Here is a 21,271-nt window from a genome sequence, read left to right on the forward strand (position 1 = left end):
ACACGTACTGACCGATTCAGAGATCGAGAAGGATCACAGAAGTGTAAATGACCATCGCAAAGAAAAGTCAAGACTGATACACATGTCAACGATCAAAGTCAAAGGTAAATAAATAAGAAATAGATATTTTTTCTAACATGTTATATAACGGGGTAGGACATTTTTGGAAATTCAATATAAATAAGAGTAATAAATAGAGCAAAGCTATAACCTACTTGATACTGGGTTAAGAGTAAGAATATATTTTTGTTTAATTAAAAATGGTAATAGATATAGGATGACAAGTATGGCAAACAAGTCTCATCTTGAATCACTGGAATATCCGTCAATGCTATATTAAAGTGGTACATATACTGAGTTGAGGCAGAGGTGTGTAAATTAAAAATGATAAGAAAAAACTGTAAAAGACTACATTTAATGAAATTCGAAAAGAAAGATATTTATAACGGGTAACCGTTTAGATCGTTAGACACTGAAAGTCTCCCTAGTTGCACAAATATCCCATGTAAAACATAATACATCCGGGCGATTTCAGCGGAAACATGACTTGCGCGAGCAAACTTTTTTCGAGAGCGCGGCTGAATGAGAGAGTTAGCTAATGTATCGGGTTGCTGGATAGACAAAAATTCACCCCTCGCAGGGACATGTACCGTAATTCCGAGAGCAAGGCGAAACGTTGCCCGAGCAACTTAATGACGATTTTTGTTATGCGTCCCCAGGTCGCGAAGGAACGCACGATCTGGCCGCTCCTCTTAGAGACTCTCCACATGCTACTTCGTACCTTGTACGAGGTCTACCCCATGCAAATTTTCTGTAGGTTCGCAATTTTTACAATAAAAGTAACGCGGAAGTTACTGTTCCGTAGATTCCACATATAAATGCACTACTCGCATTGGTTACTAAACTATCCCATGACAACAAAAATGCTAAGATGGCGTACACATAGAAAATTTGGACGGGGTAGACCTCGAGATAAATATGGACAGTCCCTTGACGCATCGACCGATGACTTATAGATCCGCGGGAAGCTTCCTCGTCTTCGGGACGATGTAGTCAAATAACGCAAATGTCCAAAGCCAGAAGAAATAGTATTTACTGAACGAAAACCCTGTAGAGTTTAACAATAACTGAGGTAATATACGAAAAATAACCATATTTCAAATACCAAAAATAAAATTTTTATTCAAGTCAAACTATATACAATGAAAAAGATACATCACAATGCGTGGTCAAATATGCTATAATTATAAATAAAAAAAGGGTCAATTAATAAGAAAAAAAGTTGTTGATCGCAAATAAAAGCAAATTTCCCAAAAGAGCTTGGCTTTACATTTCTTCACCCGCATCTATTTACATTCGCCATTCATCGACTTCATCTCTCCGTATACAAACACTCATTCACGACATCAGCAGCAGACGGCCTCTGGGATGGATCGACGCTCGCCATGGCTCTTATCAACTGGTTGAATTTATCGTTGTAACGCGACAATATGCTAAGGTCACCGTCACGTATCGCTTGCCATTTGGGTCCGTTCTTCGGGAGTGGGCCACCGCCAGCAACTTCGTAAATGGTTAATCCAAGAGCGAACATGTCCGCCTTCGCCAGATCGGTGTAATCCTCGCGCATCACTTCTCTGCACAAGTATCTGAAATTATATAAAACATCCATTACAGAATCTGTGGAATAGCTGGAAGCTTCATATATAACTGGTGAGTTACAACTACGCACCTGCAGTCACCTTCGTCGTCAATTTCCGTAGTGTCGATAATCGAGGCAACGTGGCTAAAGTCGCCGATCTTGTAGACGACTTGTTCCTCGAAAAAGTAGTCCCTGATGAACGCGCCACTCCGCTCGCAGGTCAGTTGTCGTCTTGGCGTCCAGACTCGTTCTCTCGAAATGAAGATGTTCTCGGGTTTGATATCCATATGAGCTAGTTTGTTGCCGTGAACGTACCTGAAAGTCAGACCGCACATTACATTTATTTGTTCGTACAAATATGCGCAACCTGTTATCAATAATCGTCGCATGAACTCACTGCAAGCCCTTGGCAATATCCAGCAAAATCCGATAGACCTCTTCCTCCGTGAACCATCTCTCGTCGTCGCTCACAGTCTTGATCAAAGCTGCCAGATCACCGCCGGTGCAGTACTCCTGCAGAATATTCATCCTGTTGTCCTCGATCCAGGCCGAATAATACCTCACGACATTCGGATGATTGTTGAGCACGGCATTGGCGTGGACCTCGTTCTTCGCTCGTCTCTGGGCGTACTTGCTTCCGGCCAAAAGTCGGCTGCGTTTCACTGCGTAGACGCGACCGTCGAGACGATTGATGCAACGATAGACGGAACCGAACGTGCCGCTGCCGATCAAGCTCAGCTCGTGGAATTCACGCTTGTAGCGAGTCGTGCAAGACGACAGGTCCAGCGTGGTTGATAGCGATGTGGATGCCAGTGTGACTGTCGAACCCTTGTCCGCTTTTTTACACAACGCTGAGCAGAGAATTTTGCGAGCCATCGCTCTGAAACAACAAAAATGCAATTATTTTTTAGTCGAACGCCTACGTGTGAAAAATCGGTGTTCATTAATTCGATCGAGCTACGTCTACTTAAATCCAATCTGAAATTTGATCTTCCGGTACTTTCTACTTCAAAGTAATTCAAGGGTCCTATCGATAAATCAAAAGAAATCAGTTTCTTGTGTTTAAAGCGTCATCTCATACGCGAACGATTACAACTTCAATTTAGGTCTTCACTGAAAATATGAAAACAGCGTCCGTGCCGATTTCAAAAGATAATTAACTTTCCTGATAGCGAAATGCATTATTCTTTATTTGTTCTTCGAAAAAATAGCAATAACACAACAACAGCCTTCCCTAAACAATATCAAATATGTCAAATAGCAACAGCATGACTCACCCCTTGCGTTGACTTTTGACTTGATCATGTATGGTTGTATCATCCACGATCTTGATGAAATCAACCTCTTCGATCGGCGCGAAAGGATTCGCAGTAACAGTCAACTGTGCTCTCTTCTCGCGACTTTTATCTTCCTGTGGATTGTTCTGCGGTGCCGACGGCAATGTAGAAAACATTGCCTTCATACTACTATACAGCGAGTTCATCCAGGCCATATTCTTTTCTTTCTTCAATCGTCGTGGAGCACAACATCTACGGGTGCACTTCTCGCGATGAGCAAAATGAAAAAATTTGGATTCACTCATATTGTTTTAGGTATATCGCACAACGTCAATTCGATTTTGGAGACTTTCACGCACAAACACTCTAAGAAACGGTGTCGAACTGATCAGTTCTTTGCACGCCTATGCCTGAAGGAATACTGAGTAGTTAGCTTCTTCAACCATGACTTTTACACCCTTAACCTGAACCTCAGGTAGAGACCGCCGCAATTGTCTGCTCCCATTTATTACAGTCTTAGTGCTCCTTGTGGCTGAGTGACCCCAAGACAGGGATGCGGTATAAATACTATTCAGCGTCAGTAGAGGAGCACAGGTAGAAAAAGATCAGACGGATAGAACACCATATTTCCCCCTGGAAGACAATGGAGAACGGTTGGAAAACCTCATCAACACTTTTATTACCACCAACGAAAATAAATGTTTTTTTATTTGTTAAATCTCCTAGAAGTGGTCGTCATGGTCGTCCTTCCCAAACGTATTTATTTTCGTTTGTGGTAATAAAAGTGTTGATGAGGTTTTCCAACCGTTCTCCATTGTCTTCCAGGGGGAAATATGGTGTTCTATCCGTCTGATCTTTTTCTACCTGTGCTCCTCTACTGACGCTGAATAGTATTTATACCGCATCCCTGTCTTGGGGTCACTCAGCCACAAGGAGCACTAAGACTGTAATAAATGGGAGCAGACAATTGCGGCGGTCTCTACCTGAGGTTCAGGTTAAGGGTGTAAAAGTCATGGTTGAAGAAGCTAACTACTCAGTATTCCTTCAGGCATAGGCGTGCAAAGAACTGATCAGTTCGACACCGTTTCTTAGAGTGTTTGTGCGTGAAAGTCTCCAAAATCGAATTGACGTTGTGCGATATACCTAAAACAATATGAGTGAATCCAAATTTTTTCATTTTGCTCATCGCGAGAAGTGCACCCGTAGATGTTGTGCTCCACGACGATTGAAGAAAGAAAAGAATATGGCCTGGATGAACTCGCTGTATAGTAGTATGAAGGCAATGTTTTCTACATTGCCGTCGGCACCGCAGAACAATCCACAGGAAGATAAAAGTCGCGAGAAGAGAGCACAGTTGACTGTTACTGCGAATCCTTTCGCGCCGATCGAAGAGGTTGATTTCATCAAGATCGTGGATGATACAACCATACATGATCAAGTCAAAAGTCAACGCAAGGGGTGAGTCATGCTGTTGCTATTTGACATATTTGATATTGTTTAGGGAAGGCTGTTGTTGTGTTATTGCTATTTTTTCGAAGAACAAATAAAGAATAATGCATTTCGCTATCAGGAAAGTTAATTATCTTTTGAAATCGGCACGGACGCTGTTTTCATATTTTCAGTGAAGACCTAAATTGAAGTTGTAATCGTTCGCGTATGAGATGACGCTTTAAACACAAGAAACTGATTTCTTTTGATTTATCGATAGGACCCTTGAATTACTTTGAAGTAGAAAGTACCGGAAGATCAAATTTCAGATTGGATTTAAGTAGACGTAGCTCGATCGAATTAATGAACACCGATTTTTCACACGTAGGCGTTCGACTAAAAAATAATTGCATTTTTGTTGTTTCAGAGCGATGGCTCGCAAAATTCTCTGCTCAGCGTTGTGTAAAAAAGCGGACAAGGGTTCGACAGTCACACTGGCATCCACATCGCTATCAACCACGCTGGACCTGTCGTCTTGCACGACTCGCTACAAGCGTGAATTCCACGAGCTGAGCTTGATCGGCAGCGGCACGTTCGGTTCCGTCTATCGTTGCATCAATCGTCTCGACGGTCGCGTCTACGCAGTGAAACGCAGCCGACTTTTGGCCGGAAGCAAGTACGCCCAGAGACGAGCGAAGAACGAGGTCCACGCCAATGCCGTGCTCAACAATCATCCGAATGTCGTGAGGTATTATTCGGCCTGGATCGAGGACAACAGGATGAATATTCTGCAGGAGTACTGCACCGGCGGTGATCTGGCAGCTTTGATCAAGACTGTGAGCGACGACGAGAGATGGTTCACGGAGGAAGAGGTCTATCGGATTTTGCTGGATATTGCCAAGGGCTTGCAGTGAGTTCATGCGACGATTATTGATAACAGGTTGCGCATATTTGTACGAACAAATAAATGTAATGTGCGGTCTGACTTTCAGGTACGTTCACGGCAACAAACTAGCTCATATGGATATCAAACCCGAGAACATCTTCATTTCGAGAGAACGAGTCTGGACGCCAAGACGACAACTGACCTGCGAGCGGAGTGGCGCGTTCATCAGGGACTACTTTTTCGAGGAACAAGTCGTCTACAAGATCGGCGACTTTAGCCACGTTGCCTCGATTATCGACACTACGGAAATTGACGACGAAGGTGACTGCAGGTGCGTAGTTGTAACTCACCAGTTATATATGAAGCTTCCAGCTATTCCACAGATTCTGTAATGGATGTTTTATATAATTTCAGATACTTGTGCAGAGAAGTGATGCGCGAGGATTACACCGATCTGGCGAAGGCGGACATGTTCGCTCTTGGATTAACCATTTACGAAGTTGCTGGCGGTGGCCCACTCCCGAAGAACGGACCCAAATGGCAAGCGATACGTGACGGTGACCTTAGCATATTGTCGCGTTACAACGATAAATTCAACCAGTTGATAAGAGCCATGGCGAGCGTCGATCCATCCCAGAGGCCGTCTGCTGCTGATGTCGTGAATGAGTGTTTGTATACGGAGAGATGAAGTCGATGAATGGCGAATGTAAATAGATGCGGGTGAAGAAATGTAAAGCCAAGCTCTTTTGGGAAATTTGCTTTTATTTGCGATCAACAACTTTTTTTCTTATTAATTGACCCTTTTTTTATTTATAATTATAGCATATTTGACCACGCATTGTGATGTATCTTTTTCATTGTATATAGTTTGACTTGAATAAAAATTTTATTTTTGGTATTTGAAATATGGTTATTTTTCGTATATTACCTCAGTTATTGTTAAACTCTACAGGGTTTTCGTTCAGTAAATACTATTTCTTCTGGCTTTGGACATTTGCGTTATTTGACTACATCGTCCCGAAGACGAGGAAGCTTCCCGCGGATCTATAAGTCATCGGTCGATGCGTCAAGGGACTGTCCATATTTATCTCGAGGTCTACCCCGTCCAAATTTTCTATGTGTACGCCATCTTAGCATTTTTGTTGTCATGGGATAGTTTAGTAACCAATGCGAGTAGTGCATTTATATGTGGAATCTACGGAACAGTAACTTCCGCGTTACTTTCATTGTAAATTAAGTTGTCAGCAATTTGTTGCGTAAAACATAAATTTCAAAAATCCTGTTGTAATTTTTTGATATTTTAATTTGTGTAAAATTATAAAATTAATTTATATAAAATTGTAAAATTCAAGGAATATATAAATAATTAAAAATAATTTTAATTTTTTTACCACAAAAATTCATTTTGTGACAATCAAGTCACGAAAGTGACAAGAAAAATAAGAAAGGAGTGACCGAGTTGTATCTCGCCCATTTTAGTTTTCTTTTGATATGTTGTAGAACATTGAAAAATAAGACACACGTATTTTTTTTATCTGCGGAAAAAGCTTTTTAGGGGGTGAAATAGATCCTCAAATTTTAGTCGCCGAGGGGTGGTTTAAGAATTTTTAATAGAATCTTAATACTTTTTAACCAAACTCAGTGGAAAATTTGTTTTTAAAGGGAATGAAAAATATCGATTTTTTAACAAGATTTGATCTATTATTAAGTATAAATAAACAGTTTATTTATGAAAAATTTCATAAAGAATGACTAAGAAATTAATTTTAAGCGAAAAAATCTGAAAAAATATATGTTGCACACAAATACATATCTCAGTTGACGTATTTCTATATTTTTTCTATAATTTTTCAAGAGGGTAAGCACCCTTCGTATCTTTTATCACGTATCACTACAAAATTGGGATCTTTTTCCGAAATAATAGCATACTTTAATGTTTTTTTCAAATATGATACACACATGTTTTTTTATCTGTGGATTTACGATTTTAGGGGATGAAACCGCCCCTCAAAGTTACGGGTGTCAAGGATAGTTATTTTAAATGGAAAAACTTTATATTTTTCAACTAAACTAACTGGAAAATTCATATTACAAATAATGCCTAAATAAATAATAAATAATATTATTCATATTAAAATTGGAATGGAAAACTTGTATAATTCAGATCAAAGCAGGTTTCATTTCAAAATACATTCCAGTAGAACTCTAACAGTCGAAGGTCAAAAACAAGTAGTGTGTTGGTTACAGTCAGTTGCATCAACAACTCGTAATTACACGACTTAGCCATTAATATTGGGTGATGGAAGACTTCTTTCGCCTATTTTTTTAGTTTCGAAAGTAAAAACTAGAAAACTTGGACCGCAAGTGAGTATTAAATTATTCAGAACAGATAATATGTATACCGAAGCAACAAAATCTCGAAAACTTACTTCAGGTAATAACAGAATTACAATAAATTAATAATACATTTACTATAATAATCAAAAAAGATGAAATATGTAAAAGTACTTTTTATATTAATTTTTGATCACTTTGAAATTTGGTTGGATCTAAAATTTATAAAACTTTCTTCCCAAATATATTATAGGATCAAATAGTATATTATTACTTGATTCTTGGAATAGTCATTGTCCTAAAATAGTAGAAGAACGAACGACTCTAAATAAAATTGTAAATATAAAAAAAATTCCAACTGGAACGACAGGAAAGATGCAACCACTCGATAAATATGGTTTCAGAATTTGAAAAAATTATATTTGACATTTTTAGGATGCTTTTATTAGAACGAACTACAATATACAGAATTCTTGATTAAAAAGATTAATACGTCATGAATAATCATTATCATATAAAAAGCGTTTTTTATTTAAAGTTTTACATCAAAGAATCAGCTATTTGGACATAAATCTAATATAATATAACATATGGCCTGCATCGCAATAATAAACGAAAAAAAGAGTATTAAAAAATCACGTAATCAACTAAATTTCGTTTAAAAAATTACTTAACCGAAATTTGAAAATTGATTATTACTATTACTACTGTAGAAAAAAAAGGAGTATAGCATTCAATATAATACCGATGAAAGACATGCTGTCACAGATATAGTTTCACAAAAGAGCAACTTTAAATTATTGCTTTTCACATAAGATCCTCTTTAGACTGCAGTGTTTTGTAAATATTTTGCGTGAACTATTTGTTTATGCACGTGGGCCATACTTCAGTCATTTTTATCAGTCTTGCGCAGCGCTGAAAAGTAAAGTAAATGTGAAGTAAAACTTATGAGCATTAGCAGCGTATTATTGTTCAACAATGAGCGAGACAAAAGAACGCACTCACTTTTTTCATCATCAATCTTTACGAAAGCTGTCAGCATGAAGATCCAAGCATTCTATGGTGAGCTTTATGCAGAAATCTTACGAGATTTGTTTTTCATACTGGCCATCAAGGGTAATCCATCAACGTATCCCGTATGAACCTATATCTGTATATATAACAGTTCATAACTAATAATTGACTACGAATATAAATTATTCGGTAGTATCGGCATCTATTGGCGCTTGATAATGTTGGAATAAGGTCTTTCTCAATTTTTTCGAAATAAAGTGTACGATGCAGGTATTGAATTATGTGTACTGTAAAATAATAAATGCCACGGAAAAATAATAAAAAATAAAAACAGAAAAAATAATATCACTATCTCGACATAAGTTTGGCATGATAAGTAATACATTGACGTTTGCGTATTGCACTTGAGGAATCCTCGATCATGAACTAAGCTTGTACGTGCTTGGCACGATGTGTACGTACTTGGCAAAATAATTGTTATTCAGTAGTAATGTAACATTCGCAATTTTCCATAAGAGCAGAGTTAAGTTTGACTTTGTCACGAAAATATGTCAGAAAAATTTTCAGCGGTACATGGAAATGTAATCATAACAGATATAAGGTAAGTACATCAAAAATCCAGTTCTGATGAGACAGTCTGATATATATATATATATATATATATGCATACTCCAATTGTGTGTTTAAATTTTACTTTACATATGTCCATGTAAAATTTAATGCTCTAATATTAACGATTTCTTAACGCTAAAAAATGTAATAGACTCCCTTATTCAATTCATTGAATTTGTTATTATTAACGTATAGCGTTCACATTTACTTGAGACATAAGAAACGACTGAATTAATCTTAAAAGATTGTATTACTTCGCTTATTTTACTCTACGATTTTTTATGCTCAATGTTCATAGCAATCAATACTCTCATTTGTGCTCAATAAATTTGCAGTGATTGATTATTGGAAGATTATTGGAATTTCTTCATTTAGTGTGCATTTAATGTCAACAATTGAATTCAAAGTAGTATAACTATTGTATTATGCTAATATTCTAAGATAAATCAAGTATATCTGATAATTGTTTATTCATTGCCAGAATTCGATTTAAATTAAAATTTTATTAATTTGCTCGACTATAATATTTTTGAAATAGAATTAATGTTTTTATTATTATGTTTATTTAACGCTTAACATATCGTCTTGGTATAAAAACAATATACGTTACTTAATTTTAAAAATTACATTTTTACTTAATCGTTGGTAATGTCTATTAATCTTTGTAATTCTTACCAGTCGCAATTGGTAATACTATCTCGCAATGAGAACATGATTTATTAATAATAACCTGATCAGATGAGAATTTGCCAGTATCTGGTTTACACCACGATTCAGCCATGTATATATCACCCTCTATCTCTAAATGTGGATTAGCTTTTAAATATTCACTTATCGCGTATAGCAGCTTTTGTCCTGCACAGCTTTTACTATATTCAAAATTTGTTTCCTGCTTGTTGTAAACATCATATACCTTGCCTCTAGGTTTTCCAGGATCTACAAATTCAAAATCCTCGTTACTCCATGTAAAGTCAATAGGCTCTGTAGTACAATTTAGATTCTCATGTTCAGATATAGACTGTCTGACGGAAAATGGCTTATCTCCGGATACGGTGACAAGTTTTAATTTACTGCCATCGCTAAATTTTACATATACTGATCCCATCATCATTTCATCTTTATCGGGAGTATTACCAAACTGGGGAATTGATTTGTTATGTTTTCTATAACGGAATTTCTGACTCTCAGTCTTACTGTTGAACTCATCACATTCTTTTTTATGCTTATTAAGGCTATTACGTAAGTTAGCGAGCACTTTACTATGCCCAAAGGCTACTTTTATTTTACATTTGTGTGATGGGTAATGATCTTCTAAAATAGGCTGATTAGTTCTGCCTCCTTCTAATAGTATGTCAGTTCCCATTACGTCACGAACATGAAGTGCTATGTATTGCGTCGGATCGGCTTCTATTTTTTCCTGAGTTTTCTGTCTTAATTCATCTGCATCTGCTCCAATTTTGAATCCGACGGCATCAAAAAGACAATTATTTTTGTTATCACCAGAAGACCAATTTTTATTTTTACCAAAAGGTACGTAATGGCCAGTAGAATTATTTTTATCTGGAGGAAAATAATGAATATCTATTGGGTCTCCTGGATAATGCTCTCCTATGTCTACTATGTTGCCGTTTTCTTCATGAATACGAATGGGCCTTCTTATGCAATCGCTTAATGCTATAATTTGTTCTTGTCCTGATAGACCGTCCATCTTGAAATTCTCACATAGTTCAATACATTTTTTTCTTATTTTAGCTTTACGTCTGTAATTTGCTCGTGCTGATTTCCCCACCGCGTAAACATCTTCACATGTTTTTATTGTATTACTCACAATGTAGCTGAATATTTCCTCCGATAACAGTTTAATCAACTTATCTATGATTTCATCGACGTTTTTGTTCACTGATTCACCGCTGGATTTTAATTCGCGGTCAATTTGCCTACATATATTTTTAGCACAATTATAAATTTCATACCACGATGAAAACTGATCGAATGCTAGAGCTCCTATCTGAACCTTCCAATTATTGCAATGCTTGCAAATTCCTAAGATTGTATTTTTAAGTATATCTATTATAGTTTTGTAATCAATAGAATTCTTTATCTTTTGAATTATAGTTGTGATTTCCTCAAAACTTGTATACTTCAATTTCTCTCTATCAATGTTCTCTTTAACTGCTTTTTCAACGTGTTGTTTAACTATAGGTCGCAAATCTGACATTACTGATGCCAATACTGGAAAAACGATTTTAGTGATAAGTATATGTTTTCCAATATTAAAGACTACATTAATAGAAATATTCATTGACACTTGACCCAATTTGTGTAAACGTGTCAATTCCTGTAATCTGCCTGTTTCTCGCAATTCTTTTAATAAATGTTGATATTGTGATATATTAGATCCCAAAAGTTTTAAGTGTTTTAAATCGTTACTTTTTCTCGCGTTTTCAATAAACTTTAGCTGTTCCATTTTAGTCATACTATTGAATTTAGCTATTGCCTCCATTTTTTCAAACCAATCAGCAAGCTTATCAAAATATCTTGCTACAGATTCGAACGCGCACTTCCAAACTGGACATTTACGCAAAGTGTCGGAAATCCACCGACAAGCATTTTTCGCTTTCTCTAATATTTTTGGACATTGCAGTATGGCTTTAATACCCATCGTGAGGAGTGATATGCCATAGCTAATAATTTTACCCTTGATGTAAGCCTCTTTATGAAACTTGCCATCGCTATTGGTATTGAGCAAATCGATAGCGATGTCGCATATTCCTTCGGTAATCATTGTTCCACCTATTGATGACGTTATAGGACATGCTGGTGGAAAACAGATTCCAGTACCAATTAATGCGATTCCCCCGCCTATTTGTATTTTTGCTGCTTTGGCAATCTGGGGACAAACGTCGTGCACAGCTCGGAGAGCATAAGTTATATTTGAGCCATTAGCTGCTATTTCCGCCAATTCAGAGTTTGTGATAATTTTTTTCATTGTCTGTTCAGTTTCATTGTTTGGTTTTAAATTACAAAGGTAATCAGGAATCCGACAACCTATTGAAAAGCCAGCAGTGGATGTATCGATTTCACGAATCAATTTATCCGCATGGTTCATTTCAAGATTAAGAGCTTGTTGCTTCGAGATTATATGTTTTATGAATAAATTTTCTTGTTGTATTTCATTAGGCACTGTTTCAGTAGCTTCATCGTTAACATCATTTCTCAAAATGTTTAAAAATTCTTCATCATTACAAAGATATTCAATATAGTCGAACTCTTTCTTAAATGCTTTTTTAGCTAGCTCTAGATAATCCTTAGCTTTTCTTTTGTATTCTCGATCGGGTTGAACCATTGGAATATAAAAAACATCTTTTAAAGCTTGTCTACATTTGTCTGTGAATACTCTTCCTCTCTCGATAGCGATTTCAAATAATTTTAAATAAGCACTATACAATATTTCTGGATTTTTACTTATGCGAAGTGCATGATTCAAAGATTGTTCTGCTTCACTCAATTTACCATTTGACGAAATAAAATATTCGGCTTGCTGTATACTATAGTACGGATTAAACTGAATTTTTCCCTTGATTACCTCAACGGCTTCTGACTCAAACTTTCTAAATTCCTCTTTAACAATTTTGTCAGCAATTTTAAGTCCTTTAAAATTTTGCTTATTTAGCCAGAAAGCCCAAAACTCTTTCAAATCATCTAAAACAAATTTATATTCTCTTTTATATTCAAAATTTATTTCTAGTTTTCTGTATAAAATTGAAAATTGTTCAAATAATTCATCTTGAAACTTTAGTTCTGGTATTTTTATTTCTCTAATTAACTGAATCCTATCCTTTTCTTTTTGATCTCGACAGTATTTTATAACTTTGAAACAGTTTGAAATAATGTTTAATTTATTGACTTCGCTTCTTTTTATAACTAATTGAGCACTTCCTTGATTACCTTGACGAGCTGTTCTACCGAAAGCTTGATCTTCTACTCGCTTGTTACAGGGTAAAAAAGCAATACATACGTGTAGACCCTTATTATTTTCGAGTTTTTCAGAAGTCTTAAAATCTGTTCCTCTACCAGCTATGTTCGTTGCTATAACCACATCACCAGAATCAACTTCCTTTTCAGTAATGTAAGCATTTTCTTCGCTAAGGAACATTCTGATGGCAATATTTGATTTCCTTAGTTCTTTTTGAATAGCCTTTGCGTCTTTTATTGTTTCACATATAATTAAAACTGCTCGGCCACTTTTTATTTTAGATATAACGTCATTCGCTATTGTGGCAATAAATATTTCATCGTCTACGATATCACCGGGAATTTCTTCAAATTTCTTTTCTTTGTAAGTTGGAATTTTTGCATATCCTACATTATAAATAGAAGATAATAACCTCTGCTCTGCTTCAGAACCCAGAGTACCTGTAAGACCGAATATTTGATTACCATATTTATTTATATAACTAAGATTAGATATACAAGAACTGGTTAAATTTTCGGAAGTCAAGTGTAAATTATGTTTTAATTGAAGAAATTGATGGAGCCCATGTTGCCATATGGTGTTTTTTAAAGTCATTCCTGTATTTGCATAATCCACTGGCTGAATTATTTTTTCTTCATTTTTAATACCAATAACATATTGTTCATCTTCTCGATAAACGAATTTAGCATCAAGAGCACTACTAATCCATCTGTCAAGTGCATTGTCCGCATATTCTTGTATATGGGAAGGAATAATGTCATTTTTTGTTGGTTTAGCTTGTTTAATAGAATCTTTGATTTTTTGAATTATTGACTCTTCTAATTCATCTAGGAATTCTTCGTATAATGACTGAGATTCATCTTCCGATAGTGATAACTTTTGTATTTCCTCAGCTCTTACTTTCAATTGCTCTTTCAGTTCATGTATAATTCTTTTTTCAGCTTTATGGAGTTCTTGCCATATCTTTATATAGATGTATTTCAAATTTTCCATGCCAGGGAACGGTTCTGATAATTTGGCTATATGACTTGCATTATCAATAATCATGCTATCGACTTCGTCGAGAATAATACTCTGAAAAGGTCTTTCAGCACGTGTCTTAAGATTAAAAAATGAATCTTTTAGATAATCAAATTGGAAATTACTTATGCTTCCGTATATAATGTCAGCTACATAACATTTTCTTGGACCACTTTTGTAATCTTCATCTAAATTATTTGTTGTAACGCTCAAATTCAATAAATTATAAAATAGCTGTTTATCTTTAACGCCATCAACTGCTAAAACGGGATTACTAGTAATGACATCTACTTTCTCACCTTTTAAAGCCTTAATGGCAGCAAGTATTGACACGATAGTAGTTTTCCCTTCTCCTGTTTGAATTTGTGTTAACTGACCTTTATCTTTCTGTTGTAAAAACGTGAGTACAGATAAAATTTGAGTATCGCGAAGTCTATGCCCTCCCGTTATGAGTTGATTAGCTCTGTCCAATACAGCTACGGCTTCAAAAATTTCCGAATCGGCAAGTTTTCCCTGCTTTGACTTTGCCCATTGATTAATCTTCAAGGCATCTTTATTGCTCCATAGTTTATAAAAATTTTTAATTTTAATGTAGCCTTCTTTCAGTGATTCAACACTCAGTTTTTCTGACTTTTCTACTATTGTTTGTGCTAATAATGTTTCAAATGTCTTATATGTCTCTAAATCACTGCTTTCAGATTTTAACTTTGGTAAAGCATTAATAACATCTTCTATATTTTTTATGTCAGGAGTAGCATGTTCATTAATTTCTTGTTTCATTTTATCTGCAATATCAAAGAAACTTTTTAACTTTTCATAATCAAGATCTAATTTTAAGCTAATATCTTTAAGTCTTTCATCGAGCTCCTTATCTGTTTCACATCTTACTAATGGTTCAAAAATTTGCGTGAATTTCTTCATTTGATTCGGAAATTTTTTTTCGATATTCAACAGGTACGAACCGTTTTCATTCTCAGCTATATCAAAACTTATTTTTTTCAATTTATTAAAAGCGTTTGCTCTTGCATGTTCGAGCCTGGTGTATAACTGTTTTATTTTATCAGATTCAAAATCAAGATTATTTTCGTCTAATTCTGTGAACTCTTTTAATAGATTTTGATAGTTTTTGAAATTATTTACTTCTTCTATTAACGGAATACTATCAATAAATTCCTTAATTCCTTTTTTAAATTCTGTATCTTTGGATAATTTATCAATATCAGAAGCAATAGTTGCATAGTAACCATCCTTCACTAAAGTAAATAATTCATTTTTTAAAGATTTTGTTCCTTCTTTTAACCATTGAAAAAATGTTTGTTCAGAATTAGCAAAGCTTTTAATAAAATTTTCTTTTTCATCTGACATAAAGTATATCATCATAGTTTCTAAAGTTTTCAAACATATAATATCAAGATCTTTCTGATTTATATTGTTCTCAGTATTACTTATCTTGAATTGGGTAATTTGATTAAAGTGTTTTTCTAAAATATTTTTCACTACTGTTTCTACTTTGTCATTCCTTGAAAAATTTTTAAATAAACAAACAATGGTGCTACATTGTTTTATGATGCAGAATGTAACTTTAGTGCTGTTATCATCATGACAAATGAAGAACATTGGCTTTTTGTCAATATCATTATTATAAGAGTCTAATTTAATACTCAATTCAGTCAAACTACAAACAATTAGTTGCTGCTTATCATATTTATGTTTTTTAGCAATAAGCCGTCCCAATTCTTCAACATTTTGCAGAGATAAATCGTGATGAGTTAAAAGCTTGTTACCAATATCTCCTACCACTTCGTCGTTTATTAGCTCTTTACGAGTTTTATTAGCTTGTTCATTAATTTCTTTGTTACGTTTCTGGATATCGGCAGCTTTGAATCTCTTCATTTTAAATGATATTATTCAATCTTTTGATTATTAGAGCAAGCACTTAACTCGTAAAAAGTTCGTACAAATCTTCGTAGAACGCATAACACAGGCGAGATCCGATGATGTATTCCCCTTCGTTGGTATCGCCCAACTCACACAATCACATGTACTGTGTTCGCAGATATGCTCACCGCGCTTATATCATGTTGAAATATGGTATACAAAAGAATGCATAGGTTTTAAAAATTGTGATAACACCTTTTCTTTCTTGTAATTACACACTACCATGAATTATCTCATGCTTTTAACAGTGGCATAAATTTTCGTTGATTATAATTAATGCTTGTTCGAAAGTCTAGCTTCTTTATTATTAGCCGTAATATTTTTGCTAATTATAATACAGATAGTAGTTGCTATGCCTCTTCGATCTACTAGCTTCGCAAGACGTATCATCCAAAAAGTATTTACCTTCGACTTTGTTTACATCCAAATTCTGCAATCCTGCAGCTATCATGTATTACTCGGTTAATTCTATCGAATCTGTCGCTTCGTTTATGCACTCCTGAACAACTTGATGCCAGATATAAATCTTTTGTCTGTTTTGCTTCCTTTTTCAAATTTTTATTGAAAAATTTGGAGTTTTTTACTACTGTATATACTCTTCACTTTTTTAATTCGAGGTCTGTCATGAGCCCCCTGGTATTTAATTTTGGCCTCGTCGTATTTATCTTCCCGGAGTAGGCGGTCTGATTGCAAACACAAATTGTATGCAATATCAGCTTGAGCTTTTTCCCGATTGGCTTTGTACGTGCTATAGATGCTGTTTGCTTACTGTGGATATCGCATAAGTCTCTTTATATTTATCACTGGCCTTGTTTTATCTGCCCTCTTCAAACAGGCGATCCCCTTCAGAATTCAAACTTTTAACCTTGGGTACGGCTTCTACTTTTTTTTTGCATTTGCTTAGAATAATAACTCAACGGAATCCATCAGAGTACGCGCGATAGGCATTGTTGTGATAGTCGGCAGCTTCGGAGTATTGGCCTTAACTCAAGTACTCATCTGTTTTTCTATCGAAATACAGTGAACTCCACTCCAACTCGCCTTAAACAAATTCTACGATTCCAGTGATGCTAAAGGCAAGTGTATATAATAACACGTATTTATAGATTAATGTATTTTCTCGCTCCCCACCGAAACTTGATTTCTTGTTTTTCGTGAAATGCAGGTAACGAATCGCTATCGCCACTACCATTATTATACATACGGGATGGGCCTCTGTAACCTTGCAACACGTTTTCCCAGTCTATTACGATGCAGAAAGTGAGCCTTCAGATGACGCAGCGAATTGTAGAAATTTCGTATGTTAGTTTTATCTCAATATTTTTCGTAAAAATAGTCCAAGTTGGAGGGCATTACGTAATTTTCTTAAACAATGCACCGAACAAGATAAATACAGCACTGTTAAGAACGTCGCTGAGCACACAACTCAATCCACTTAGATTGCCTATCTTAATAACGGTATACTTCATTGTCCACAGTACTGCGCTACGCGCAAAAGAAAGACTCGCCTGTTTTCTTATTTCACAAAGTACACACACTTCACTTCACTTTCACGCCCATCGCGCTATTATTTGCGCTGCGTCGGGTAATTTTCTCATTCGTGATTGATAATCGCTTCGAGAAGATTCCGTGACTCATGTACTGACGCCGAAATTTTTCGCTCGCTATTGGCCGGCGAATAAAATGTTCTCGCACATGCCTCAAACGACAGCGAATCGAACGCAGCTCGGCAATTTTCGCACGGTATATCAGATTTCTATATAGTCGACTGAAAGTGGAAAGTACCGCGAGTGTATTACCGCAACAGAGATAGACGCTTAGCTTAGTTGGGTCAATGTGTAAGGGCTTGTAGTTCCTCGTTCACCGTAGGATAGCACGCGTATGATCTAGAAAGACGTTTTTGTACCGATAGAAGCAAAAAACGAAAGCACTTGACGAAAGCTAAAAGAAACGAAGTTGAGGAAGGAGCACCTAGCTGCAGCGAAAAAGACATCTCAGCTCAATTTTGAGTATTCTTATCGTGCTCATAGACATACTCTGATAAACTTTGATTAAAGTAGGTCGATTTACAATTCAAAAACGAAAATGATTCTTTTGCCATACCGAAGCGATTGGCTTTAATTAAATCCAGAAACATTTTTAATTGCAAAAGTTATTTTTTAATATACGATTAATTAATTGACCTTTTTGAAATACACACATGTAAAAGAAGGCCGACAGCAGAGATCCCAGCGCTCGAGCGGCAGCTATCACTTTAAATCTTCTTACCTATCATCAAAAAGGTCAGGCTACTAGAATGTTAATAAATAATTTTTGTTAAATAGTTGTTTAACAAAACTTATTTTCAACAAAATAGCGAATTAGAACTTCACTTAAACAATCATTTTGAATCATAAAAGTACAAGTACAAGGACATAGAACTTCTTTGGCCCAGCGCCACGCCGTCTGAATGAATCACATTCATTTTTCTGACAAGTATATTTTACCTGATCGTTTTGAAATAGATATTGAGTACGGAGTTAAAATTATGCAATGGAAAAGTTTAAACAAGCTTGCTTTTCCATGTACGCGCAAAGTATAATAAAGTTAAAATAGTTCAATTTTTTTTATTCAAAAGTCAGAAGTGACTATTTTTTCATGTAGAAACGATTGCTCAATGTTCCGTTTAAGAAAAATTGTTTGTCAAAATATTTATTTATCTGCATGTTGAGTAAATGACTTCTTGCAGTGTAGGTAGAAAGGGTAAATCGAGGGGTGAACTCTCGGGACGTTCCAAGTCGAACCAGTCAATGCTGAAAACCGGCACGCATTTGACTTTCCGAGTTTTCCTACCTGCGTTTCAAAAGGTTACGTAGTCAATTTACAAATAAACAACTGTTTTAACTATTTTCTGTGAAAGTAACATAAATTGGAAAAAAAAATAAACGAAATAAGTAATTTGAACTTTAATCATTTTTTTTGGAAAACTATTGAGTTTAGTAAAAATTTATATAGAACGAAATATCTTAGAATCGATCAAAAAATATTCTTAAATTTTTCAGAGATGAAAATAATTTTCCGATTATTTCAATTTTTGCCATTTTTGAAAAATAAAATTTATCTCTAAAAATTCTAAAGAAATTTCAGGGTATTCTTTGACCAATTTTAAGACATGTTTGTTATTAAATAATTTTTTCTTAATTCAATAGATTCCGAAAAAGAAATAGCTAATGTTTTCATAGTATTTTCAGGGTCTGGCCACCATATAGTAAAAAGTAGTGATTCAATAATTATATACAAATTTACTGTTCATTGTCAAGTATTGTGATCACTCCTGATCATGATTGCAGTATGAATTCCGTCCGTTAACATACAAAAAAAATGCTATAAGTAAATTTTTTCAAAAATGTTCATCTTTTTCATGATTGAATCGGCCATATCTTTGTTCTTTGGTGTTTAATAAAAATTTCGAGCTTGGATTCTGAAAGAACATTAAATTTGACGTCGGAATAGAGCTATTGCAAATTTTTTTAGTATAATAACATACAAAATAGACCTGATGAAAATTTACTAACAATTCGTGTCGTTTGGACATTGATTGGTTAAAAAGTTTAGCACCGAAAGAAATCAAAGCTGAATTGGATGAAGTTATCATGGTAAATTTAGTCCCGTATTTGGAACTGTTTACACTTATGTGAATGAGTTTAAAAGGACCGTACATCCACAAAAGATGAATATCGTTCGGAACGTCCCGTGGAAGTAACTATTACCAAAATGATTGACAAAATCTATGATAAGATTTTAAGTGATTGACGAGTCAACGAATCAAAATGCGCAAAATAGTTGAGGTCACAGACATATAACAAGGTACAGTCGCGGCAATTTTACGTGAAAAATTGGGTGTGCAAAAAATTTCGGCAAAATGGATGCCGCGTTTACTCACAGTGGAGAATATACGCAATCGTATAGTCCACTCTGAGGCTGTTTTAGCGCTTTTCCATCGTAATCTTGATAAGCTTCTGCATCGATACACAATGTCGATGAAACATGGATACACTACTACACTCCAAAACAGTCAAAACAGTGAACATTTAAAAGTGAACGGGCTCTGAAGGACAGTGAAATCAGCCGGTAAGATGATAGTTACGATATTTTAGGATGCACGCGGCATTATCATATCGATTACTTAGAAGAAGAGAAGACGATAACAGAAGAGTATTATGCATCGCTGTTTCATCAACGGAGCTAAAAAATCAAGGAAAAATGTCCTCATTTAAAAAAGAGGACAAGTTTGAATTGTATTACATCCACCATATTACCATATTTGGCCTCCAGAGGCTTTTTCTTATTTCCAAATTTGAAAAAATTGCTTAACGGATGACGTTTTACATTGAACTACAAGGTCAACGCATAAACATGTCTATTTTAATAAACTTCCAAAATCTTACGTTTTAGAAGGTTTAAAAAAATTGGCAAAGCGATTGGAAAAATATATAAAGATAGAAGGATATTATGTTAAAAATTAACAAATATCTACCTAAAAAAAATTTTTGTTTCTACCTTTTTTTATAGACTTATTGAACGACCCTTATATATAAGGACGAGTCTCAACGACCGTAACGGACAGCGTGTGTCTGCACAATATTGTACCAAGCTTCGCTAATTGCGCTTAGGATAACAACAAAGTCGATCATATTCATCGGAATTTGCTGTTTTCCCCGGGACTCTTCGATCTCCTCGGGACTGTCGCACCTGGCTAGACGTTTATTTAAGTTAAACAATTATCCAGAAGAACGGGTCAAAAACTTTTCTCAGCGATTGCGCGGTACTCACAAGAATTTCTTAATGTCATTGTGTAACCAATCCCAGCTAGAAATATTCAAAATCGCAGTCCCATATTTCGTTCCATAAAGTTATTTAATCGAAAAATCAATTATTACTTTTTATAAAAATAAACGTACAAAAAGAAATATAAAATATAAAATATAAAAAGAAACTCTTCATAACGTTCCAACTAATCCTCAATGAAATACATGTACAATTTTTATTTTTATCAATTCCTATATTAACTAACAAAAAATTAAGTAATTGAAAGAGTTTTTTTCATGAAAAGTATTTTCAATGAAAAGACAAATGAAGCTTGTAATAGTACTTTAATTATTATACAT

General features: G+C 35.1%; 3 protein-coding genes across 3 annotated transcripts; 1 reads left to right on the plus strand and 2 right to left on the minus strand.

Moving 5' to 3' along the window:
* Positions 1 to 1,372: 1,372 nt before the first annotated feature.
* LOC131671354 (wee1-like protein kinase) lies at positions 1,373 to 3,131 on the minus strand. The gene is made up of 4 exons (XM_058947716.1): positions 2,917 to 3,131; positions 2,037 to 2,519; positions 1,730 to 1,954; positions 1,373 to 1,646 (listed from the first exon to the last, which is right to left on the minus strand). Exons 1-4 carry the CDS (start codon positions 3,129 to 3,131, stop codon positions 1,373 to 1,375), a joined length of 1,197 nt encoding a protein of 398 aa, XP_058803699.1.
* Positions 3,132 to 4,159: 1,028 nt separating this feature from the next.
* LOC131671355 (wee1-like protein kinase) lies at positions 4,160 to 5,918 on the plus strand. Its single transcript, XM_058947717.1, has 4 exons — positions 4,160 to 4,374; positions 4,772 to 5,254; positions 5,337 to 5,561; positions 5,645 to 5,918. Exons 1-4 carry the CDS (start codon positions 4,160 to 4,162, stop codon positions 5,916 to 5,918), a joined length of 1,197 nt encoding a protein of 398 aa, XP_058803700.1.
* A 2,081-nt stretch (positions 5,919 to 7,999) lies between these two features.
* Positions 8,000 to 17,978, minus strand: LOC131671332 (uncharacterized). Its single transcript, XM_058947688.1, has 2 exons — positions 8,570 to 17,978; positions 8,000 to 8,479 (listed from the first exon to the last, which is right to left on the minus strand). The coding sequence occupies exon 1, from the start codon at positions 16,077 to 16,079 to the stop codon at positions 9,846 to 9,848; it is 6,234 nt and encodes a 2,077-aa protein (XP_058803671.1). The 5' UTR covers positions 16,080 to 17,978; the 3' UTR covers positions 8,000 to 8,479; positions 8,570 to 9,845.
* Between the last annotated feature and the right edge of the window lie 3,293 nt (positions 17,979 to 21,271).

Source organism: Phymastichus coffea, unplaced genomic scaffold (genome assembly GCF_024137745.1).
Source record: "Phymastichus coffea isolate CEN01 unplaced genomic scaffold, Cenicafe_Pcof_1.1 PCOF00124, whole genome shotgun sequence".
NCBI lineage: Eukaryota > Metazoa > Arthropoda > Insecta > Hymenoptera > Eulophidae > Phymastichus > Phymastichus coffea.

What these genes read in the sequence shown, in the direction of transcription:
- LOC131671355 (XM_058947717.1), top strand. Translation starts at nt 4,160, where the DNA reads ATGGCCTGGATGAACTCGCTGTATAGTAGTATGAAGGCAATGTTTTCT. An exon ending in GTCAAAAGTCAACGCAAGGG is followed by an intron (nt 4,375 to 4,771) that starts GTGAGTCATGCT and finishes TTGTTGTTTCAG; the next exon opens with AGCGATGGCTCGCAAAATTC. An exon ending in GATATTGCCAAGGGCTTGCA is followed by an intron (nt 5,255 to 5,336) that starts GTGAGTTCATGC and finishes TCTGACTTTCAG; the next exon opens with GTACGTTCACGGCAACAAAC.
- LOC131671354 (XM_058947716.1), bottom strand. Translation starts at nt 3,131, where the DNA reads ATGGCCTGGATGAACTCGCTGTATAGTAGTATGAAGGCAATGTTTTCT. An exon ending in GTCAAAAGTCAACGCAAGGG is followed by an intron (nt 2,520 to 2,916) that starts GTGAGTCATGCT and finishes TTGTTGTTTCAG; the next exon opens with AGCGATGGCTCGCAAAATTC. An exon ending in GATATTGCCAAGGGCTTGCA is followed by an intron (nt 1,955 to 2,036) that starts GTGAGTTCATGC and finishes TCTGACTTTCAG; the next exon opens with GTACGTTCACGGCAACAAAC.
- LOC131671332 (XM_058947688.1), bottom strand. Translation starts at nt 16,079, where the DNA reads ATGAAGAGATTCAAAGCTGCCGATATCCAGAAACGTAACAAAGAAATT.